The sequence below is a fragment of the Entelurus aequoreus genome, linkage group LG02 (assembly GCF_033978785.1).
Source record: "Entelurus aequoreus isolate RoL-2023_Sb linkage group LG02, RoL_Eaeq_v1.1, whole genome shotgun sequence".
Lineage (NCBI taxonomy): Eukaryota > Metazoa > Chordata > Actinopteri > Syngnathiformes > Syngnathidae > Entelurus > Entelurus aequoreus.
This window is the reverse complement of record NC_084732.1, coordinates 56,632,934-56,658,624: the sequence shown is the minus strand read 5'-3', so window position 1 is coordinate 56,658,624 and position 25,691 is coordinate 56,632,934. Positions and strand designations below refer to the sequence as shown.

The window sequence follows — 25,691 nt, the reverse complement described above, 5'->3', positions numbered from 1 at the left end:
TCGTACATTGTGTTTGCTCGAGTAAGGTTGCATTTCACGATTTAACTTTGCGTCTTGCGAGGAAGAAAACTGCGAGGAGCATTCAATAGATTCACAGTTTTTTCATTTTCCCATTATGTTAACACTGAAAGATATTCAGAGACATCGCTGATCACAGCTCACTGTAACTGCATGGCCAGGGAAGTTTCGGTCATGTTGCCTTGTTGTTGCACGCGTTGTTACGAGAACGCCTGGTTTTCTATATCAAAATAGGCTGAAAGCTTCATTTATGATTGCTGCCTTTGGTAGACGCTTAACTATTTTAGGTTTTGCTCCCAATTTCTTTCTTTTATTCATTCAGACTCGCCGAGTTGGTGCTTTACGATACACGCTTAGCAAGAACGCGTTTTAAGAACTCCGAAACGAAGATAAAATTCAAATAATATTAAGATAATAATTCAATGAGAAATACTAAACGTTAAAAGAACGTCGACGCAAACTTGTGCGTTCTTCTATTCCGCTGCCTTGGACTCCATCCATCCATCCATTTTCTACCGCTTATTCCCTTCGGGGTCGCGGGGGGCGCTGGAGCCTATCTCAGCTACAATCGGGCGGAAGGCGAGGTACACCCTGGACAAGTCGCCACCTCATCACAGGGCCAACACAGATAGACAGACAACATTCACACTCACATTCACACACTAGGGCCAATTTAGTGTTGCCAATCAACCTATCCCCAGGTGCATGTCTTTGGAGGTGGGAGGAAGCCAGAGTACCCGGAGGGAACCCACGCAGTCACGGGGAGAACATGCAAACTCCACACAGAAAGATCCCGAGGCCAGGATTGAACTCACGACTACTCAGGACCTTCGTATTGTGAAGCAGACGCACTAACCCCTCTGCCACCGTGCTGCCCCTGCCTTGGACTGGAGCGTTATATTCGAGAGCCTCTTTTCCCGTCGCCGTTTTGTAAAATGTTGTACTCTTTTCCCCTTCTTGGTTACCTCTCGAAAAACTCTGAAGAAACGTTTATCATTTTCGCGATTTTTTCCACTTGGAGTCTCACATATTTAATGAGCCGGACGTGACGTCAGGTGAATACAAGCTACAATGGCAGCTGACGAACAACTAAAAGTGAAGAAAAAAATGTATATTGTAATTCCACTCTCAATGACAGTAATGGATTTCAAGGCTCAAATACAGCGGAGCTCAGGTGGTAAAGTCATCCTTTCCCAAGCTGATGGTTGTGAATTTGACTCTCAGTAAAAGTACTCCTGGCTAAGATGCAAAATACTGAACTGCTCCTGATGTTGCGTCATTAATTGGTAAACTGTTATGATCCGTTGCCCGGATCATAGTTTGTTTAAGTTTATTTAGGTTTTGATTCACGTGTGGTCATGGGTGCTAATTAGTGTCACCTGCCTCTGATTAGTGTTCGGGACGCTCACCTCTTCCTGGGCACTAATCAGAGAACTATTTAGTCCTGCCTTTTTGCTTCACTCGTGCTGGTGCTTTTCTGTAACGCTATGGACGCATGGTGATGCGCGGATTGTTCTTCCAAGAATGCAGCAGGAACTCAGGAAGTTTATGTTATAAATCAGGCAGCGACAAACAAACAAAGCACGGGGAGCTAACGGGATAGCTAACAAGAACAGCATAAGGCAAAGCTTAGCTCAGGAAAACGAAGGGTTGACGACGTCACTTGTTGCGTGTAAGCAAAGAAAAGCACCAGAACGAGTGAGGCGAAAAGTCAGGACTAAATAGTTCTCTGATTAGTGCCCAGGAACAGGTGAGCACCCCGAACACTAATCCGAGGCAGGTGACACTAATCAGCACCCATGACAACCAAGAAACACAAAACATGGGTGCTCAAACAGAACTTAAACCACACGTGAATCAAAACCTACGAACGGATCATAACATAATCAAGGTAACTGTCAAAGTGATAGTCCATTTCCAATTTCCTACTTACACTGTCTTCCTAAACTGCCTCGTTGCTCCGTTTCCCAACTCGTTTTTTCTGGCCTAAAGCTCAAGAAGTTTCTTTTTTGAATACTTTTAGTTCTTGTTATAAATTGTTCACTTTGCTCTTGGTTTGTAGTTTTTTTTCTCAGTAGTCGAATTTTGTACAGTATTCATAATAAAGACTCCCATGTGTCTTGTACATGTTCTGGACAACTTTGCTTGGAATTATTGCATAGGAATCACCAAATGAAGGATTACATTAGTTGCTTTTTTTGGTGTGTTTCTGATGTGTATGGGAGAGAACAAAATACAGGGAGAACAATATTTAGTTCGTAAAACAAAGGAGATTATTCGCTTCTGTAAAACCCAAAGAAGAAGTACTTTCTGTCTCCGCTTCCTCCACCGGGTCGTGTCCACCAGAGGCATGTGTTTGAAGTCAAGCAAAAAGATGTGACAAACTTTACTGTCTTAAGGCTTCTTTGTCTTCCAAGAAGAGTTTAGTCAGGTGGACGGAGTAACGAGGACGGGGGCGGGACGTTGGGTCTTTTTCTGAAGGTGACGAGCAGGCCGGCCGCTGTAGTTTAAGAGTTTTTGTGGATGATTCCTGGTGGCAGAGACAAGTCAAGCTATCAAACACAAGAAACGAGAGGACACCCCTTCCACCCAACCCTGGGACAGAGGAGGCGGGACCTACAACGCTACATTGTGAGTAAAAAAGTGGATTTGTGACAATATAAGCAGCTTTTCTTTGTCTAGTTTTGCATCTTTCTCATCTAGACATGCACGGCTAGCACTCCTTAAGGATGCTCCTGTGTCCTGTTGTTGGCAGCCATCTTTGTTTTGTCCTTGCCGGCGGGACATTTGGAGTCATTGGCGGGTGGCTGGCCGGGCTTGGCAGCCGGGGAGGCATGCTTGGCGGGGGAGCTGGGAGCGGTGGGCGAGGGGGCGGATTGGGCGTTCTTGTCGTCTGAAAAAAGCTGTTTAATTACGTCAAAGAAGTTACTCAACGGGCTGCCTACACAGATGGGAAGAAAACAGAGAACAGAAGACACATGAGAAATGAGGTTTACAAGAGGAGATGAGACGAGGAGAAAAGAAGGAGACTCTTGGACATTTTGAACACAATCACACTTCTCTGCTCTTTACTTCCACTTTTCTTTACTAAATCATTGCATGGAAAACTAGCATGGCTTCAAAAGACACCATCCTAATATAAGAAAATACTTACAACGTTTGTTCACAACTGTCCTTTCCTACCGTGATGGACGTGGGTTTGATTCCCATTCTCTCTGCTGGTTCCTGCTGGTCTGCATTCTCACCGATCATTAGTGTTACGACTACTTTTACTTCTATTCTTATTACTGCAATTGTATCGGAAATTCCTGTTACTTCCAGTGTTATTTCAAATTATTCAGATTATTTCCAGTGTGGATTATTTTCACAGCACTGAATGGAACGTCAATTTTACACACGCCAATGCAGTTGTGGGATGTTCCAAATAAGTGTTTGATGAGCATTCCTCAACTTTCTCAGTCTTTTTTGCCACTTGTGCTAGCTTTTTTTAAACATATTGTAGGCATCAAATTCCAAATGAGCGAATACTTGCAAAAAATAACAAAGTTAACGCTAAGTATCTTGTCTTTGCAGTCTATTCAATTGAATATAGGTTGAAAAGGATTTGCAAATCATTGTATTCTGTTTTTATTTACGATTTACACAACGTGCCGATTTCACTGATTTTTGGGTTTTATACAAAAACTGCTGCGACTACATCCTTGTGTTGATTAAAACATTTAATTAAATCAACGCCATTGCTTTTCTCGCAAGTCATTAATGACGGCTGCAACCTTGCACAAAATAAAACTGAAAATAACCCACAAAGTCAGATACAATGCGGTAAAACACCAGAAGAGAAGTGACGGTATAAGCAAACGAGTCGTAGCGTGAATGATCGGTGAGAATGCAGGCCAGGTAGGGGGAATCGAACCCAAGTCCATCACTGTACAAATGGACTATTGTGATTAAACTTTTAAAACATGTACATTATTGTTTTTTAATTTCAAGCCATATGTATGGCAGATGTATGAGGTGAACTCCATAAGCAGCCTGAACACAAGTGAGTAATACTGAGCAGAAGTAGTATGTTGTGGTCTGAAAACTTTTATACAATCTCAGTCTCAGTTTTCAGAGGTGGAGATCTAACTGGAGCACTGGAGAAACTTCCATGAGAACCAATAGGAGAATTAAATACTACATTTTTTCAAGCACTACTTAATTTCTCTGCAAATATTACTTTTTAAAGTCACACTTTAGGCAGGAGCCTACCTAAATGTGCTGCTTGCCAGTCAATCACAAGGATGAAGAAGGTGTTTGTAGATGTGTCACACTCATGACACAAGTGGAAATATGTTTCTTTCTTAATGCTGGTGATCCATTCTAGAATCCATTTCCAGTTACTTATTTTATGGTTTAGTATTGATGTTTCTGTTTTGGTAGTCTGACCATATTCCCTGTTGTCGCCTTCCTGACAGTTTAGTTGCTCCTTTCCAGCTAACACCTTTTGCCTAAGGTTTTCCATGTAGTAGCTGGTTGTTAGCCATTTTGAGTTCCATGTCACCAGGTAATACCTGATTTAGTTTATTTTTTGCATTGTGGATTATTGTACTTTTATGTGAGAAGTATGTTCAAAATGTAATTGTTGCCAATTCTACTCTGCATACCGGGCAGGGTCCAAACATACACAACGCATTACATTGTTTCAAATTGCAACTCAGATATGAAAGTCTGAATGAAATATATTCGGTGTTTACTTGGTTATTGCTTATGTGTGGGTTGCCGAATGTAAAAGCTCAGTAAAAATGTTAACTAAATCTAAATGTTAAATCTAAATGTTAAATTTAAACCTAAATTTTAAATCTAAATGTAAATCTAAACTTAAATCTTGAATCTAAATCTAAATGTTAAATCCAAATATTAAATCTAAACTTAAATGTTAAATATATATATATATATATATATATATATATATATATATATATATATATATATATATATATATATATATATATATATATATATATTAAATCAAAGTCAAAATCTTAAATCCAAACCTAAATCTTAAATCTTAGGTGTTAAATCCAAATCTTGAATCTGAATGTAAGCGCCAAATGTTAAAAAGTATATATAAATGTTAAATCTAAATCTTGAATCTAAAACTAAATGTAAATCTTAAATCTAAATGTGAGCAATACACCTAAATCTTGAATCTAAATATAAATGTCTAATCTAAATCTTAAATCTAAACTTGAATGTTAAATCTAAATCCTAAATCTAAATGTGAGCGCTAAATGCTAAATCTAAATCTTAAATAAAAATCTAAATCTTAAATCTAAATCTAAATGTGAACGCTAAATCACTCACCAAGTGTAAAGATGAATATTTATAGAATGTCAATATTTCACCAATCCGAGGCCCCTCAGTGCACGACACTCCTACTTTACTAACGGGTGGCAGCAGCTACAAGTAGGAATCGCTAAGGGGTGCATTATGTCACCAATCCTTTTTGTGGCAGCCTTTGAAATAATCCTCCTCGGGAAAAACCAATGGTTGGAGGACTCAGACTACCATCTGGCCAGAGATTTACCCCCATTGAGAAGCTACATTGACGACGTCACCAGCCTCCTTCAGACATCTTGAATGCTCAAAAGAATGAATGAGTTGATGGCCTGGGCAAGAATGAAGATCATACCCACCAAGTCACGTAGCTTGTCAATCAGGAAGGGAGTCGGAGATTACTTCACCACCTTTGCCATTGGGAGAGAGTAAATCCTTCTCTTGTCCGAACAACCTATCAAAGGCCTGGGGAGGCAGTACACCGCAGAATAGTCAGACACACATATGGGAGAACTATCATGAAGCAGCTAGCGGATGGTCTGGCAAGGATCGATCAACACCAACTCCCTGGGAAGTACAAGGTATGGTGTTGTGGCCACTGAAAATCAGCGAGATCCCATCAACCACCGCAAGTAAGATGATAGAAAAGTCAACTCATTCATCAGAAAGTGGTTGCGTCTGCAAGGGTGCCTTTCTGAAACAGGTCTCAGAACATACTGCAACTGCCACTACAGTCTATCAGATAGGGCTACATGCAAGAAAAGACCAGACTGGTTTTAAATCTAAGATAGTCCGCTGATCAATCAGTAAGGAGCCATCGCTAGGTTGCAACACAGAGAGATTGTTGGCAGAGTCGAGGTAGAAAATGCAGGACTGGGATGAGGGGAGGCGCCTCGCTTTTGGTCAAAAGCCAACCACAAGGAGAAGAAGGAGATGGTGATGGCAGAGGTGACAAGATGGACAAAGAGTGCTATAAGTTCAAGGCTGCGTCACAGTGTCGACAGGAAAGCTGGACAACCTGGGAGGGAGTTACCAACCGGAACATCAGCTGGTCAGAACTATGGAAAATTCCACAGGCAAGGCTTAGCTTTGTAATTCAGTCAACCTATGACACACTTCACTGCCCTCGCAACCTCCACCAGTGGTTTGGAAACAAGGAATGTTGTTATCTTGGCAAAACCTGGAACGCAAGCCTCTAGCACATTCTGTCAGGCTGTAAGATCGCACTCTCTCAGGGGCGCTACAGATGGCGCCACAATCAGGTTCTGAGGAAACTAGTCGAAGTGCTAGAGAGGTGTCACCAAGACAACAAGAAGTCACCACCAGCAGAGTACCACACCAACTTTGTCATGGAAGGTGGGAAACAGATACACCAGATCAAGTAAAACACCAAGACCATTTTCCCCTGGTCATCGACCTCAACTGACGATTCCACATGAGGAAGGGATTGAGGCTGCATTCGAGAGGAAGAAGGCAAAATACGCTGAGCTGGCCGCCGAGTGCAGAGAGGCTGACTGGAAGACCACCATCTACCTAGTTGAGGTTGGATGCCGAGGCTTTGTCGTAACACTTCTCTTGAGGGACACAGTAGTGACCAGAGGGAAGATGAAGAGGGCACTAAAAGAGCTGGCAGAGAAGGCGGAAAAAGGCAGCCTTTGGCTCTGGTTGAGAAGGAAAGGACACATGTTGGGGAAAGCTGCTAGGAAACATTTTAGGATGAAATGGGCACTAGAGGAGGTGCGGCAGGCAGAAATGCCCAGCAATAAATTCCACGTACCTGTATGTTTACTACTACTACTACTACGACTACATATTTTTACTGCAGAAGAAGGAACCATGACAGATGCATATTGACAAATGAATGCCAATAAAGTTGCAAATTTTTAAAAATGTTAGCTCTAATCAAGTGAGTGTGCATTATGTGTTGCATAAAGATATATTTGAAAAAAGACAATCAAACACCTGGTCGCTTCACTTCTGGGTTTGACAATGAATGGAATGGATTCCCTCACCGAGACAGTGTGCATGAATAAACCTACAGTATTTCTATTTGTATGTGTCTTTCATCATTTTGCTGTGCTGTTACTTCATGATTGTGTCACATATGAACATTACTTTGCTGTAAACAATGCCTAGTGATTCCAAATTTTACATATGCTGGCCTTGCCACGTTTGTCCATAAGGAGCTTAGATAGACCATTGTCGATCAATCTTCAAGTGGATCGGCAATTGAGAGGTTATGCGTGGACATTGATGGCGTAAAATTGTCAAAGTCTATAAGCAACCGACCTCGCGACTAACACCAGCAGCCATCCTGGTGTTTCCAGACCCCAGTATCTATGCTGGCGACTTCAATTGCCAGCACACAAACTGGGGCTACAGTTCCACCAGTCCAGATGGGGAATGTTTGGTTGACTGGTCAACCAAGAGCACCCTTGTATTGTTACATAACCCCAAGGATGCCCGCAACTTCTTCTCTGGTTGCTGGAACACCGGAACTACAGACCATGCTGGGATGCGGAGTGTGAGAGCCTCTACCAGGCCTTTTTGAAGGTCCCGCAGGGCGAAGCATCAGGCACTGCTGCTTCTGTACTGCATGCTGGACTTGATCAAAAGCGAAGAGAGCGTTTGTCAGAGGCTGTCAACACCATCGACCTCACGCACTCCAGCCGACTGGCATGGAATATAGTCAACAACCTGACTGGCAGATCCAGAAGATTGCATCTTCCGTGCCCCATCTCTGCGAACTCTACTGTATCGCAATTGGTAAATAATGGGGTCTATGGAACAAAACATCGCAAATCAGCCAAACTTGTGAACAAGGAGGTGGCTGTACTCTGGAGGATCTCTACACCCACTGGTGAAACAATCTGAAGATTTTACTCCAGAGGAGTTTGCCAGTGTCTTCCACTTGCTTAAGTCTGGAAAAGCTCCGGGGCCTGATTCAATCTGCCCAGAGCTGATAATTGATAAATAAAAAGAGTTGTAGACCTATCTCTCTTTTGTGTATCCCTTTCTAAATTCTGGAGAGACTGATCTACACTTGTGTCGAACCTATTACCGATCCACTGCTCCCTCAAGAGCAAGCTGAATTTCGGTGTGGAAGATCAAGTTACTGTCCTGACTCAAGAATTTGAGGACAGCTTCTCAGCCAAGAATAAAGCAGGTGCTGTGATTGTTGATCTTACAGCAGCCTATGATACCGTTTGGCACTGTGGCCTTACCTAAGCTTTTGCGGCGACTGCCAGACAGGCATATGGTCTCTTTAAACATGGAATTCGTCTAAAACCGCAGTTTCACCCTTACCACTGGTGATGGCCCCAAAAGCAGGTTGGAAATGGCATCCCTCAGGGATCAGTACTAGCTCCCCTCTTATTTAACATCTACATATATGATCTGTCAGTAACAACTGCCAAAAAGTTCATATGCAGACGACTTGTCAATTATGCATTGTGCAAAACTGGCAGGAGTTAGAGGGGTCTTTTACCCAGGACATGGTGACTTTATCCACTTATCTCCAGAAATGGAAGTTGAAGCTCAGTGTAACCAAAACGTTGACGGCAGCCTTCCACGTTTAAGACAGGGAGGCACAACGTGAGCTTAACATCACTGTTGATGGACGTCCTCTACCCTTTTCTGCCGAACCAACATATCTCGGTATTAAGTTGGACAGGGCACTCACGTTTCGCCGACACATGGAGTCACTAAGCAAAAAGCTAACAACATGCTTTGGGCTTTTGAGACGACTGGCTGGATCTAGCTGGGGTGCTGGCGGTGTTACACTTTGTACAGCCACCCTGGCCTTGGTCCACTCTGCCGCTGAGTACTGCACAACTGCTTGCTGTCGTAGTGCTCACACTCGTCTCATAGATAAACCAAATAACAACGCTTTGCATTTAGTGACTGGATGCCTGCGTCCCACACCAACGGACAGTCTTTCCATCTTAGCAGGTAGTCAACAATCTGAGCTTCGTCGCAAGAGAGCCACACTGTCTTTAGCATGCCGAGCACTGGAGCCTGGGCACCTTTTTCATGATCGGCATATGTCTCCTCCTCTTAGAGGACACCGGCAGCTTAAATCGAGACACCCATTTGTCCCTGCTGCATTGGAATTGCTAAATGACTTTTACCAGTCAAACGGCAGTGTAGCAAACTGGACGGACTACAAATGGAACATGGAATGGCGGGGAAACTCTTCCAGACTCCATGATTACATCCCTAAGGCCAGTACATCACCACCGGGAATATGCTTTCCAGGCCAGCTTGGGTCAGGCGTGGCGTAGTGGGTAGAGCAACCGTGCCAGAAACTTGAGGGTTGCAGGTTCGCTCCCCGCCTCTTACCATCTAAAAATCGCTGCCGTTGTGTCCTTGGGCAGGACACTTCACCCTTTGCCCCCGGTGCTGCTCACACCGGTGAAATTAATGATGAATGATAGGTGGTGGTCGGAGGGGCCGTAGGCGCAAATTGCAGCCACGCTTCCGTCAGTCTACCCCAGGGCAGCTGTGGCTACGAAAGTAGCTTACCACCAGGTGTGAATGATTGATGGGTTCAGAAAAACATGTAAAGCAAATTTGGGTACTTAGAAAAGCGCTATATAAATCCCAGGTATTATTATTATTATTATTAATAATCGCCTTTGTACTGGCGTTTGCCTCTTCCGCTCAACTATGTGCAAATGGGGTATGGCTTCATCTGCGGACTGTGAGTGTGGTGCAGAGGAGCAAACTGCAGACCACATCATAACATCCTGTCCCATATACTGCCATCCTAATGGGAATCGTGGTCTGGTAGCTGTGGACGAGAGCTTGGTCAATTGGCTGTTAAACACTTGCCCCAACTGTATAGTGGTTACACGTCTAATTACCATCTTTATCCAAACGAAGAACAACAATGCGATCACTGTCATGCATGTTGCTGCAGCAGTAGTTCACACGCTCGCTTTGGATCTGTTCGAAAGCATATGTCTTATTGAGCGCTAAATTGTGAGTGTGAAGTCATCATTTGGTCAGAGGTTCATATCCGGCGCAAGACGATATCCTTCTTTCAATATGTTACTTTTACATCTTCATTCCTGCTCCTTGCAGGATGACACAGCAGACAGCAGTGTCTGAGTTGTGGGCACGTCTTGGCTCGCTGAGAAGTGTGCTTAAAAAGTAAGTAAGATGAAGGAACATTTTAATTCACACTTACTATGATCATGTTATTACCATTTAGCTCACATCCATCCATCCATTTTCTATCGCTTGTCCCTTTCGGGTCGCGGGGGGTGCTGAAGCCTATCTCAGCTGCATTCGGGCGGAAGGCTTCTTACACTCTGGACAAGTCGCCACCTCATCACAGGGCCAACACAGATAGACAGACAACATTCATACTCACATTCACACACTAGGGCCAATTTAGTGTTGCCAATCAACCTATCCCCAGGTGCATGTCTTTGGAGGTGGGAGGAAGCCGGAGTACCTGGAGGGAACTCACGCAGTCACGGGGAGAACATGCAAACTCCAATTAAGACATATTCTTAAGAACAGATTCAAAGCGAGTGTATCAAATGACTGCTACCGCAACTTAACATGACATGTTTACAGCAAAGTAATGTTCATATATGACACAAATATGAAGTAACAGCGTAGCGCAGTGGAATGATGAAAGACACGTACAAATAGAAATAGGTGACATGCAGACTGCCTCTGTGTAAGAATCCATCCCATTCAGTGTCAAACGTGAAAGTGAAGCAATGTATGTGAGCTTCTTGTCTTTATGCAACACACCATGAAAATTCACACATTTCGAAATAACATTTTAAAAAATATGCAACTTTATTGGCATATGTCATGTTTCCATCTTCTGCAGTAAGAAGTGGCCTGCACTGACAAGCGGCAAAGTGGGCGCGGCTTTGCAGCTGAGAGGCCTCGGACTGGTGGGAAATTTATATTGTAAAAATATTCATTTTAACACTTGGCAAGAGATTTAGTGCTCACATTTAGGTTTAGAATTTAGATTTAACATTTAGGTTTAGAAAGTAACATTTCACGCTCACGTTTGATTTAAGTTTTACATTTCAGATTTACATTTAAGAGTTAGAGTTAACATTTAGGTTTAGAAATTAACATTTAGATTTAAGTTTTACAAGCACCCCCGCGACCCCGAGTGGGACAAGCGGTAGAAAATGGATGGATGGATAGATTTAAGATAAAAATTTTACATTTAGGTTTAGCTTTACCATTTATATTTAAATTTTACATTTAGGTTAAGATTTAACATTTAGTGCTCACATTTAGTTTTAAGATTTAGATTTAACATTAAGACTTATATTTATTAACATTTATATTTAGTTCCAACATTTAGATTTAGACTTACAATTCAAGTTTAATTTAAGTTTTAGATTTAACATTTAGATTTAGATTTAACATTTGGATATAATATTTATAGTCAATAGTTAATTTAAACTTAAATGAGACGAAAATTACCTAAATGTAGGAAAAGTGTGCTAAATGTGAGAAATATATCTGCTCAAAAAGTGTTTACATTTGGTACGCAATTCTTATCACCTTACATTGAAAATATGAATTTGCATTTTAAATGCTGTTTAGCTCAGAAATGTTGTTGTTTTATTGTAAGAATGTCTTCCAGCGCTGCAGCTATCTCTCCATCTTCATTCCAACAACAATAACAACATCTATTAACACAAAATGCCATCAAACAGTGGATCAAAACATGCAACATTAGAGCAGACACATTAATCCTTCACGTTCCAAATATAAGTCGTCCTTGTTGCTATGCTTGTGGTGTAAACTTACCATGTATACTTTCCAGAAAACACCGTCATGCAGTCATGATACAACATCTTTTACTGTTAATGAGGAACAGTTAACAACAAAAAAGGTGTAAACTATTATCATGCACGGGTTAGCACAGGTCAATTAGCACAGATACACAAACAATATTTCCATGACAATTTTAGATGCATGCAGTAAAGGCAGGAGTATTTTTCTGATTCTTCCATCCATCCATCCATTTTCTACAGCTTGTCTTCATTAGGGTCACAGGTAAGCTGGTCACCAGATTTTTATGCAAAAAACCGAACCACTATACCACCAAATCTCTTCATTTAACTTTGCAAGCTATCAACAAAATGAAATGTCAGCAAAACAAGTATTTTTGTCAAATGAAAGTGAAGCAATCATGCACTAACTACGCAAGCCAACTTTCATCTGCATTCTTTTCCACCAGGCCTGGACCGTCTTCCATCAGGAAGTTATCAACTTGAGTTGAACCACTTAGAGTAGAGGCATGGTTTTGAAAGCTGAGTGTTTTTAATAGCAATCATAATGTGTTTTTGTGATTGATATGGAGTATTAGGAGTTTAGAGGACAAAGGTTAGGTTGTCCGATATGTTTTTCAGAAAAATCTATCTTTTAATTACAGTAGGGCCTAATCTTATAAGATTAATTGGTTCTATGACCCAGCTCGTAACTCAAAACACTCTTATCTCGAATCAATGTTATACGTTTGTACTTTGAAATTAATTTAATTGGTGCTTGGCTCCCAAAACAGCACAACTTTTAACATGTAACATACCTGTTAAATTAAAAACAAACTTTTGAATAAGATTGTTTTAAAAACAATAGAAGATAAAGTACTACAAACAACTACAGTAGTTTTATGAAGTACAACATAAAATAATCAGCTTCTCCATATTTTATTGGATACATGTCCGCCGTTTTGATATTATTTTAACGTCCTTGGCTGGCATTTACGACTCATTCGCCTCGTCGACTACATGCTTGGTCATGTTTTAATGATTTTTTCTTTTTCATTCAAATAATATCATCCTCCTCTTCTTCTCAGCACTGTCCTTCACACTCACTTCCTTCCTTCCCTTAGTTGGAAAAACAAAGTTATGTCGCCCTTCAGCTATGAGCTAATACTAGCAAGTAAGACCAGATGTTATTGGTAGATCGTACAGGGTTCACTGTGACCTTCGCCTCACCAACTAGCGGTGAAGAGGCGTTTAACTAAAATCTTTGCTTACAACTTAAAGCATAGCAATTAGCCAGTTAAGTAAGTTGAAGCACCTGTAAGTCGAGGTAGCACTGTAACTAGTTTGGCGGTATGGACTGAAAATCACATATATTGAGTTTTTACCTAATCCCATTTCAAATTTGACAATGATACTACAAAATCTAGTATTTTACACAGCATTTTATGAAGTTAAGATCAGGAGTTCTAAAGATGATTCATTTGGAAACAATTGGTTAAAGTAATTTGTCTTTCCAGATTCTACAGTTATAAATGTATCCTGGAATGATGTACATCAGTGGTTCTCAAACTCAGAAAACATTTGGCTCTCCAAGTACCACCATAATGACCAACATTAGAATACAGTAGCATAGTAGGCCTAAGTATTCATTAAAAAACAACTCAGAGGTTTTATTTAACAAGTATATTTAATATGTTTGGCCACTGTAACATTACATTATATTCACACACAGTTACACTGTGTGTGAATATAGGAAAATAAAACACTGTACTTTTATTAAATGATTATTTGGTGTTGGTGCCCGTGTACTACTAGTGGTACACGAACCACAGTTTCAGAATCACTGATGTACATTGTTAAATTCTTAACAACCAAAGCTTCCAATGAGGTATAACACACCTAGGCATGCAAACAGAGAGCAATTTTATCCCAAAAACCGTAAAACTGCAAACGTTAAAGAGTAGGACCACTACTGGCCACCTGCGTTAATAATAATAATAAATAAAGTTGGTATGGTATGGTATGGTAATAAAACTATACTCAGCCAGCAAACAGTTCACACTGACTCAGCTGTGCCCTGTGCTGGTTAGAGCCAAGTAGTACATTGTCATTCACAAGATAACAATGAACAAATTGATGCCCATTCCTATGTGGTAATATTTTTATTATCAATAAAAAAAAGTATGTTTTTGTGTATTTATTTTCACGTGTTATAAAAAAGCAAGTCTGCAGTAAAGACATATTTACTGTTTGGTACTTCTCTCAAACACACATTAGTGCAAACAGGATGTTAGTGACAGGCCTCCATGTTGCTAGTTTAGTTTAAAAGCAAAGTAAGGTGCAACAGTCAGTCTGAGTCTTACCTCGCTTGGAGGATTGGCTTGGCCAATCAGAGGACTGACAACTATCTACTGTAAGAACAAAGGATGATGAGAGTATTAAACTTCAGCAGAACAGCAGCTAACATATAGATCTATGTTATAGATAAATATTTGATAATCTTTGTTTGGAATCCCATGTACTAGAATATTCATCCATCCATCCATCCATTTTGGGTACTATTACAGCTCTTTGTTGCCTATTATGACAAAATAATGGAGTGTTATGCAGAATTACCTGCTAAAACATTGTTCTACTTCTTACTCAGGTGAGGATACCATATAGTTAATCTTAAACAACATGCACACACATCTGACAGGATATTGTGTGAGTTACAGAACTTTTGTTCAAATATTCCGTCATGTGATCCGTGCACTCATTACAACACAACAATTATTGAATGTGTTAAGTGCATACAGTTCTGCACACATTGATGCAGACAAACACATGCTAATGTTCCGCGTGCTAAACGTGATGCAACATGCAGATGGCTGACTTCAAGTGTGACGCTAAGCATGACAAGAAGCATGCACGCATGAAAATGCAGGCAAGAGGACGACAGGAAGACAAATTGAGATGTCAGAATCACATCCAGGTGTTTTTTTTTGTGGCGGTGACTTGTTCGTAGGGATGATGTTTGATAAGGAATTATCGAGTTCGAGCCTATTATCGAATCCTCTTATCGAACCGATTCCTTATCGATTCTCTTATCGAGTCCAGATAGGTTGTTGTATATGGAAAAAAACACACGATTGATTGATTGATTGATTGATTGATTGATTGATTGACAATACTTGGTTTAACAAAAGCTCACTTTTATTATATAATAAAAAAATAAAATCTAATAAATAAATAAATATTGACTGTTACCCACCTAAAAAAATAAAATAAAATAAATAAATATTGACTGTTGTTACCCAAAGAATATTAAGTGGGATTTTTCAGAGAAACAAATATATACAGTAACACAAAAACAACCTGTCTCTGTGATCACTATAGGTGTATAAATAATAATATAGTGTTAAATAAAATCAGTCTCTTGGGCACAAAACTGAAAATAATACAGCTCTCCAAAAAGTGCACTTCTGCTGCTATTTGACAAAGCTAGTTAGCTGTTTGTTATGATGCTTTGACATTTTTGCACTTTATTTCTTTATTGAAAGAACATTCTATGAAGAGAAAAGTTGTTTGCAAATGTGGTTCAAATGCTAAAAAATGAAAAGTTAAAGCTAAAAAAAGAAATACACTTTATTGAGTTAACATTATTTCTTTATGGGGGAAAGATGTTATGAGCTAGAGAATATAACAACTACACTACCCAGCATGCAACGGGAGTTACGAGCATGCGCGGTCACCCCGAAAAGTGTTGCATGTTGCCACGCTGTGAAAGTAAACGTCAAGAACTCAGCCAACACGCCTCGTCTGCATTATTTATAATTAGACAGACAACACATATACAGTGTGATTTTGTTTTGTTTACAAGGAAATAGACTCTGCCAGACGGAGATATGTTGTATATATATGTATGTGCTGCGGTTGCATCAAGAACGTTGCGACAGCTGCCGTAAAGGAGGTGCGTTGCTAGCCTGGTTGCTATGTTTCCGGTTGGTCGTAAAAGTGTTCGTCATGTGTTTTTACCCTGCTAAAATCTCTCAGTAAAGTTATTCGTTGGATTATACCTTTTGTTTCGAACTTTATTACACCTTGGAGCGCTTTTTCCCGTCCATTGTTTTCCTGCTTTCCCTATCTGCGCCTAATGACTGAACTACATGGCGTCATTTCTTGTGATGTCCCACGGAGCATTTCTGGTCGGGACGGGATTCCACTCTTTTTCTTTACTATAGTGGTCTCGATAACGGGTACCGGTTCTCAAAAAGGTATTCGAGTCCGAGGACTCGGTTCTTTTCTTATCAAACAACCGGGAAAACCGGTTTCGAGTATCATCCCTACTTGTTCGTATAATAGCTGACCAAAGTTACTAGTGGATCTTTGCATTTCATAGTGAGGATTTTTGGGTAAGATTATAAGACCTTTTTAACGCATTAGAAAATAAAATGTCTCCCAACTTTTGAACTGGTCCTGAACATACAGCATTTGCAAGTTCACCCTCATGAATATGACAGTACATCATTTTATGGTAGCTTTAATGTAACAAAGAGACAAAGGCTAAAAATACCATTAAGGACGAGGCTGCGGAATCTGAACATGTCGGTCAAAAAGAGAAGAATGCAAACTAAAGCCCAATCCCAACACACCCCCTCACTCACTACCGCTAGCCCTCAAAGTGGTTAAAGTGTCCGCCCTTAGATCGGTAGGTCGTGAGTTCAAACCCCGGCCGAGTCATACCAAAGACTATAAAAATGGGACCAATTACCTTCCTGCTTGGCACTCAGCATCAAGGGTTGGAATTGGGGGTTAAATCATCAAAAATGATTCCCGGGCGTGGCCACCGCTGCGGCTCACTGCTCCCCTCACCTCCCAGGGGGTGAACAAGGGGATGGGTCAAATGCAGAGGTTAATTTCACCACACCTAGTTTGTGTGTGACTATCAGAGTCACTTTAACTTTAACTTTAAGAATTGGGACACCACTTGCTACGTCACGGCATAGTTTACGTTGGGGCACTTGAGCGACTACTTAGTTATGTTTGCTCATACGTCTCACCTCGAGTTGCCTGACACCAATATTTTGGTACCAAAAATGTATATCATTATGTATTTCAATGATTTTTGATACTTTTCAAAATAAAAGGGAACACAAAAAATGTCATTATTGGTTTAATTTTAACACAACATTTATGATAAAACTTATGATTAAACATGTGTTTTTCATTTTCAATTTTAAAAGATTGGAATTAAAATTAGAAGGCGCATTAAACAAGTTTTTTTTTTATTGCACTCATAGAACAAATTACAATTATTTTACATATAAAATAAAGCCTGCCATAATCTAGAATTAGGTAAGAATACAATATAAAGCTTTATTGACATTGTATTAAATGCTTCATGATTTATGGTTGCCAATTTTGATCTGTGCTTTAAGACAAATACAATCATTAGTAAATACTGAAAACAATAAAGCTAAAAGTACACAGACAAGACAAGTATCATGTAAAACACACATTGTTGAAAATAAAACACAAATAAAATAGTGGGAATTTGTTACGAAATTCAGTCAATTCACTTGCATTATTTTACATTTTGTGGGCGGTTTTGACTGCTCTAATAAATTTCAACAAGCCAACCAGCTGTATGTGTGTCTCGTATCTACTATATATGTCCACCGGGGAAGGTGTTAACTATATTACTTGCCACGCTTTAAACTCCTTGTGTAGGTCTGGTTGTTATTTAAACCTAAATTTGAAACAAACGTGATAATGCTGTATTGACACATTTGGCGAGGCATGTTTTAAAGCAGCACTTGCAGCGCGGCACTTCCGTGTTTAAAGAGTCATCTTTGATTGTTCTGAAGCTCAAATACTTTCATATTTCTTTTCACGCACCCTTTTTATTACCCAGTAGAATTGTCGTTTTTTTGTCATGATTACTTTGGATGCTTTTTCTGAATGTATGCACTCGGTTTGTGCATTTCGACACACGAATGCGCCGCGCCTCGGCTCAGCAACGTCACCGCTACACCGCAGCACATGTGGATGAAAATGAACTACGAGTGTTTTCCAAAGGCAGTAGTAACTTTTTTAATTAATTACTACCACGGTACTTTATTAGTAGCGGTGTACCGTACAACCATATAGTCCCACCATTACACAACACACCCGACAGCAATGAAGTTAACGGCTGAGATCGTTTTTTTACATTCATCATGCTTGGGTCATACTTGTCAACCCTCCCGATTTTTCCGGGAGACTCCCGAATTTCAGTGCCCCTCCCGAAAATCTCCCGGTGCAACCATTCTCCCGAATTTCTCCTGATTTTCACCCGGACAACAATATTAAGGGCGTGCCGTGATGGCACTGCCTTTAGCGTCCTCTACAACCTGTCGACACGTCCGCTTTTTCAACATACAAACAGCGTGCCGGCCCAGTCACATGTTGTATGCGGCTTCTGCATACACACTAAAGTGACTGCAAAACATACTTGATCAACAATCATACAGGTCACACTGAGGGTAGCCGTATAAACAACTTTAATACTGTTACAAATATGCGCCACACTGTGAACCCACACCAAACAAGAATGACAAACACATTTCGGGAGAACATCCGCACCGTAACACAACATAAACACAACAGAACAAATACCCACAACCCCTTGCATCCCTAACTCTTCCGGGCTACAATATACACCCCCGCTACCACCAAACCCCGCCCTACCCCAACCCCGCCCACCTCAACCCCGCGCCCCACACTTTAACACCCCACCAACCCCAATCTCCCGAATTCGAAGGTCTTAAGGTTGGCAAGTATGGCTTGGGTTAATGAATAACTGAAGAACTAGACGGAGAAGAAGCTGCAATCTATGACTGTTGTCTCTTGTGAATTTTTTTAAGGTACGTAACGTTAATGTTTTCACATTCGTAAACTTGAAAGTTTTAGTGCTTCAGTATTATTATTTAGTATTTTAGCCTAACGTTAGCTAGCGTGGCTAGCTGGCTAACATTACAAACTAACTTTCCAAACTAACGTGTAATATATTATATAACATTTGCAGAAATTGTGGAATTTTCTCTGGCCCTACCTGAGCGAGTCAGCATCTGACATGCCTCACTCTGAAGGGCTTGATTCATACCCCCTACTCCTCGTTATGCCCACTACTCCTACAAACGTACATGCAAAGAGTCATTTGGACACCACTACCTTCACGTGAATGTGCAAAATGTAGGGATAGGGCTAAAAAGTAGGGTAAGAGGGTATATTGGGATTGGGCCTTAGTATTTATGGAGTATATGATGACAGTGATTTAGGAGGTAGAGCAGGTTTACGAACCACACAAATAAGTCCTGTTCTTTTAAGAATGTACTCCTAATATGAACACATTATGGGCCTGATTTACTTGAGGTTTGTGTGTACAAAACATGTGCAAACTAGATACCACACGCAAAGATAATCTCTTAAACTTGTGAAAAGTGGATTGCGTCTGTTAAGTAAGCATAATAAGGAGCGCAATCCATTTAGTATCTCTGTCTTCTATATATATATATATATATATATATATATATATATATGTATACGTGTAGTTTTTATAATATAACTAATATCAATGATCCATGCCCAAAAATCCTTACTAGGTTTTGAGCTTCCAGCAATGTAGTAGGTGTGTTGAATTTATACAATACGAAGTACTGTATCTAGAATAAAAAGGGTATTAGGTCGTTACTAAGTTTTATCATCATAGGGAACCAACATCAAGTCAATAACACAACAAATGGAACACTTAAGTGTCACACTAACAAGACAATTGGACACTTAAGCCATGTTTACACTGCAGGTCAATTCCGCCTTTTTTTTTGCCCATATGCATCTGATATTTTTTTATGTTGATATTAACAGTACAATTAAATTCAGTAAACTTAAATTTTTTTTCAATCCGATCCAGGCCTCTTTCCTATGTGGATAAAAATTGCATAAGAATCTGATGCAACTGCAGTCTGAAAGTGTCCAATCTACATGCATCGTAAGGTGACACATGTTGCAATTATTTGTCACAGCAGATATGAGCTAAAGTAAACTCTGGACGAAAAAGCAGTAAATAGTCAGTGGCAAAAATATTATGTTTTAAATAGGAGGACTTACATCGCTATTCCTCCTCACCCAGATGCTCCTTGGTACAGACGTAGCAACAAGTGCCTCACAGCCCAACAAACTACCATAGCTAAAATCCTTGCCCTACAACCTATGCAAAATAATAAATGTTGACTCAGGTTGCATAAACCCGTTGAAATAGCCATAAATGTGTCAGGACTGACACCCACATGAATCGGGGCCATGGTTACTTCTGTAAACACAGTGGTCAGCGTGTGATGTCAGTTTTGTGCGCATGCATGTCAGTTCACGGATACATCATTTTCCCATTCGACATACTGTACATTGAAGTCGCATATTTTCATAGTTTTGTGAACGACTACATAAAAAGATCAGATTTAACAAAATATCTGAATTGGGCCTCATACCCTGCAGTGTGAACGTGGCCATAGATTTGTTTTATATAAATCCATCTGTCTATAGGCAGCCCAGCAAAAACTACATCCACTATATAGCATAATTTCTTTTTTTAAACTTTACACATGTTCTTCTACAAAAACATGTTCATTCAAAGCCAGTGGTCTAATATTTCTCATACTTGTGTTTCCTTTAAAGGGAAACTGCACTTTTTTGGGGAATTTTGCAGATCACCAACGATGAGGACAGATGATACAGCTATGGTGAAACACTATTTATATTCTCGTAGCGTTATAATGTCACACAAGTGCTAAACGTTTTATGGACAGAATAAGAACATAACACAACAGTATGTGGGCTCTGTACCGAGGATGTCGTTGTGGCTTGTGCAGCCCTTTGAGACACTTGTGATTTAGGGCTATATAAATAAACATTGATTGATTGATTGATTGACTTACAATGGCAGCTCTCACTGGGATGGTTGTATCTTTCAGCAAAGGACGTGTGCTTCTCGTTGAGCTAGTAAGTTCACAATAGTCCTCAGATAAAAAGAGAGCATACAAGTATCTTCCTAGTAATGTCGTCTTGTCTTAGTCGAGAGCTAGTCAGTCAGTCAGTTAAAGGCCTACTGAAACCCACTACTACCGACCACGCAGTCTGATAGTTTATATATCAATGATGAAATCTTAACATTGCAACACATGCCAATACGGCCGGGTTAACTTATAAAGTGCAATTTTACATTTCCAGCGAAACTTCCGGTTGAAAACGTCTATGTATGATGACGTTTGCGTGTGACGTCGATGGTTGAAACGGAAGGATTCGGACACATTGTATCTCAATACAAAAAGCTCTGTTTTCATCGCAAAATTCCACAGTATTCTGGACATCTGTGTTGGTGAATCTTTTGCAATTTGTTTAATGAACAATGAAGACTGCAAAGAAGAAAGCTGTAGGTGGGATCGGTGTATTAGCGGCTGGCTGCAGCAACACAACCAGGAGGACTTTGAGGATAGCAGACGCGCTATCCGACGCTAGCCGCCGACCGCATCGATGATCGGGTGAAGTCCTTCGTCGCGCCGTCGATCGCTGGAACGCAGGTGAGCACGGGTGATGAGCAGATGAGGGCTGGCGTAGGTGGATAGCTAATGTTTTTATCATAGCTCTGTGAGGTCCCGTAGCTAAGTTAGCTTCAATGGCGTCGTTAGCAACAGCATTGTTAAGCTACGCCAGGCTGGAAAGCCTTAACCGTGTAGTTACATGTCCAGGGTTTAATAGTATTGTTGATCTTCTGTCTATCCTTCCAGTCAGGGGCTTATTTCTTTTGTTTCTATCTGCAGTTAAGCCCGATGCTATCACGTTAGCTCCGTAGCTAAAGTGCTTAACTGATGTATTGTCGTGGAGATAAAAGTCACTGTGAATGTCCATTTTGCGTGCTCGACTCTCATTTTCAAGAGGATATAGTATCCGAGGTGGTTTAAAATACAAATCCGTGATCCACAATAGAAAAAGGAGAGAGTGTGGAATCCAATGAGCCCTTGTACCTAAGTTACGATCAGAGCGAAAAAAGATACGTCCTGCACTGCACTCTAGTACTTCACTCTCACGTACCTCATCCACAAATCTTTCATCCTGGCTCAAATTAATGGGGTAATTGTCGCTTTCTCGGTCCGAATCGCTCTCGCTGCTGGTGTAAACATGGGGAAATGTGAGGAGCCTTTCAACTTGTGACGTCGCGCTACTTCCAGTACAGGCAAGGCTTTTTTTATCAGCGACCAAAAGTTGCGAACTTTATCGTCGATGTTCTCTACTAAATCCTTTCAGCAAAAATATGGCAATATCGCGAAATGATCAAGTATGACACATAGAATGGATCTACTATCCCCGTTTAAATTAAAAAAAATAATTTCAGTAGGCCTTTAAGTGCTTCAGTAAGTCCAGTTCTTTAGTTGGTAGCGTGTGGAATTTAAATGTTGACCAACTTCTTGGCTTATTACCACTAGCTATTGGCCTGAGGCACCGTGAGCAAGGAGTTGTGTCACTACGCCAGAAAAGTAGTTCCTCGAGGTTAGTGTCAATAACAATATAAGAGTCATGACATGTAAATGGAGCATTGTTGGCGGTTTTTGGATGTTTTTAGAGGGCTTTATAGGTGGGATAGATGAATTTTATTTCCTGCGATGCTTGCTACAAAAAAGAGAAAAACGGGTTTTCTCCATTGTGGATGATCGGAAAAATAAAAAAAGAGTGCAGTTTTCCTTTAAGAGGGATGGATTGGATTTGTACATTAAAGTATCTCATACTATATTAGTTACACGCCATGGTACGTTGGCGAGTACATGCACATGCTGTGTGCGGAAGCCATGTGGGTCAAAGGCGAGGCGCTCCACAGGTGTGGCCTTGCTGTGACAAGTGAGGCAGCTGGAAGAAAGATGGTGTGGTCGGGTGGGTGGTGGGCTTCTCAACTTACCAGAGATCTGGGGCTGGATGCCAGACTGCTCATTGGAACTCAGCAGCTGGGTCTGAATGATCTCCACCACACGCTTGAAACGTCGGCTTGGACCTGTTAATTTAGCAAAATGTGGTTATTTCACCTGTGTCATGTCAGGAGAGACAGCGCTCCAATCCAGGTCATGTTATATCAATTCTGCATCCCAACATACTCTTCTTTTGCCCACTTCCTGTTTTGTGCTCTACATTTCAGGGAGTGTGGTATGGTCACTGTTTAATAAACATTGACTCCACACCAGGAAGACATGAGGGGCCTTATTCACAAAAGTGTGCATAGATTCCATCGTAAAACAGTGTGTACACTCAGGTTGTCTTTGAAGAAGGATTTTCATAGTCAAATCTGATTCGTTATGGTGTAACACTTTTTAAACAGATTGTAATGAAATGTACTACATGTAGTACACTCGTCACTTGGTGCCAGTAACGTCACATGGGTGTAATGTGACTCTCCCAATGTTAATAAAATAAACATATAAAAGAAATACAGTCTTTCATTGAAGAGGACAAAACACAGATCTCATTTGCGACTTTTTCCACCACAAAAAGAAAAACATCTAAATGTTATTTTTTAGGGAAGCGCCGAAAAAACAATCAAACTTGATAAGAGTAGGTAAAAGTTGTAACAAAGTTTCTGTAGGTGAACTTGTGGAAAGATCATGACCTCCGAAGGAGGGAGGAGAGGAGTTAAATGTCCGACGATTCGACTGCGAGGCTGATAGTTGAATCAGACTCCTCTGAATCTAAGTCGACTAAGTCGATTATTCTGAGACACCCGTAGTACGTACAAACCTCAGAATGAACCACGCAAGAAAATATTCAGATGTATGTCTGTACACTTGTACAAACTCTCCTCATCACACCTGCAGTGAACTGTGTGCAGAAGACCTTGTGTCCTCCCACTGCCTCTCCCACAATCATCCCTAAATGCTGATGAGTTTAGGGACATCATGTTGAAGTATTAATGAAGGAAGATATACGTACAGTGGAACCTCAATTTACGAACTTAACTGGTTCTTGAACAATGAACATGGTGCGTAAATAGCAAAGTTTGTATAGTGAAGCAGAGTTCCCCATAAGAGACAATGTAGATATAAATAATCGGTTCCAGCCTCGAAAAAAGTCACTATTTTAGTTAAGGTATGTACACTTTGATCACAATATAAAGTGCTATACAGTACTGTATTGTAAATAAACATAACAAGGGGTTGATGGCTCAACTTTCTATGTAATAAAAAGGTCAAAACAACAACAAGCTTTTGTATGCGCTGCTCTGCCAACACGATCGTGCCCTCTCACAAACAAAATAACACAATCCTTAACTTTACCAACCATATTGCTACTAAATGAAACATTTAAAAACGTTAAATCCAGCCACATTAACAATGCCGGAGAAGCTGACAAGAAGCAGACAGGGAGGGAGACGGAACTGGGCAGGGGGAGTTGGTGCTTTGGATGAGCGAGGGGTTACTGTGGAAAGACAGAAGAGATACACTTTTCCTCCACTGTGATACAAGTCTGCTCTGGCAAAAGCCTGATCTCTTCACAATTAAAACTTGATGTGGTAACTTACAGCGCCATTGTACTGCTCGCAAATAGTCTTTTTTTTTTTTTTTACTCCACTGCGATTCGCTCCTTCTTTCCACACTGGTCTGTTGATTTTTTTGCACTCTTATTGAATTAACAAAATGGACAAAACTTGTCAAAAGGAGTAAAAACAAAAAAAAGGCAAACATGCTCAAGTGTTGGGACGTGACCTTTCCTGCGCAGCAAGTGAAATAGAAGACTAAGCTAATGTTTCGCCCTGCTTTCTTGCCTGCAGGCACCTAAACAAAGCGTTCGTCCAAAGAGACATGGTTCGCACAAAGAAGCATATTTGGCTTGATCGAAAAGTTCGTAATTAAAAAAGTTGCACATATGGGGTTTGTAAATCGAGGTTCCAGTGTAACTCCAAAGAAGAAGGTGACAATTGCATATTTGGTCTTATAACACCGAGCACCGTGACAAGGTTATGGGCTAGGTAATTTCATACCTAATACAAAATAACAATTGGAATGCCAATAGTTGAGCAATCAAGTTGATAGTGTCAGCTCCACCATAACTAAGAACTGTTGCTGAGATGAAGAAATTATGAAGAAAAACGTGTTCACGCCTTCCGTTTGCCACGTCTTTGTCCAAATGATACATTTATTATTTATATGTAATTATTTTGCTAAGTAATGCTCCTCCAGGTTGCTCCCACCAGGCACCACACTAGTGATGGTCAGAAGAAGCCTCTTGAGGCATTGAACCACTTGAGACAATTGGTTCCAGAATTTCTCGAAACTTCAATGCATGCTTCGGCACACGACACCACTCACTGGCCAAATGTATAATTACAAACAGCTGTATCTTACCCACATAATGTTTTTGATACAGTGAATTGTTGTGTCTGTTATGGCTCTTGGAAATGACACTGAATCACAATAAATGTTTGACCAAATGGTTTTGCTAATTAAATTAACAAATTATAATAGAATATGTTTATGTGTTATATATGAATATTTATTGTGTGTTTGTAATTTGCCCACATTGTAGAATCATATGATA

General features: G+C 40.4%; 1 protein-coding gene across 7 annotated transcripts in view; it reads right to left on the bottom strand.

The window, feature by feature from the left end:
* Positions 1-1,478: 1,478 nt before the first annotated feature.
* LOC133635993 (serine/threonine-protein kinase BRSK2-like) overlaps positions 1,479-25,691 on the bottom strand; it is a 198,491-nt gene continuing 174,278 nt past the window's right edge. For 3 of the 7 annotated variants that reach the window (XM_062029552.1, XM_062029598.1, XM_062029569.1), the window contains 3 exons: positions 23,065-23,157; positions 14,462-14,509; positions 1,479-2,959 (listed from right to left, as the gene is read on the bottom strand). In XM_062029552.1, the coding sequence (XP_061885536.1) occupies positions 2,742-2,959; positions 14,462-14,509; positions 23,065-23,157 (359 nt within the window). In that variant the 3' untranslated portion in view covers positions 1,479-2,741. Of the gene's footprint in view, positions 2,960-12,135; positions 12,189-14,461; positions 14,510-23,064; positions 23,158-25,691 lie in introns of all 7 variants that reach the window. The other 4 variants (XM_062029562.1, XM_062029607.1, XM_062029578.1 and 1 more) reach the window with 3 other exon arrangements.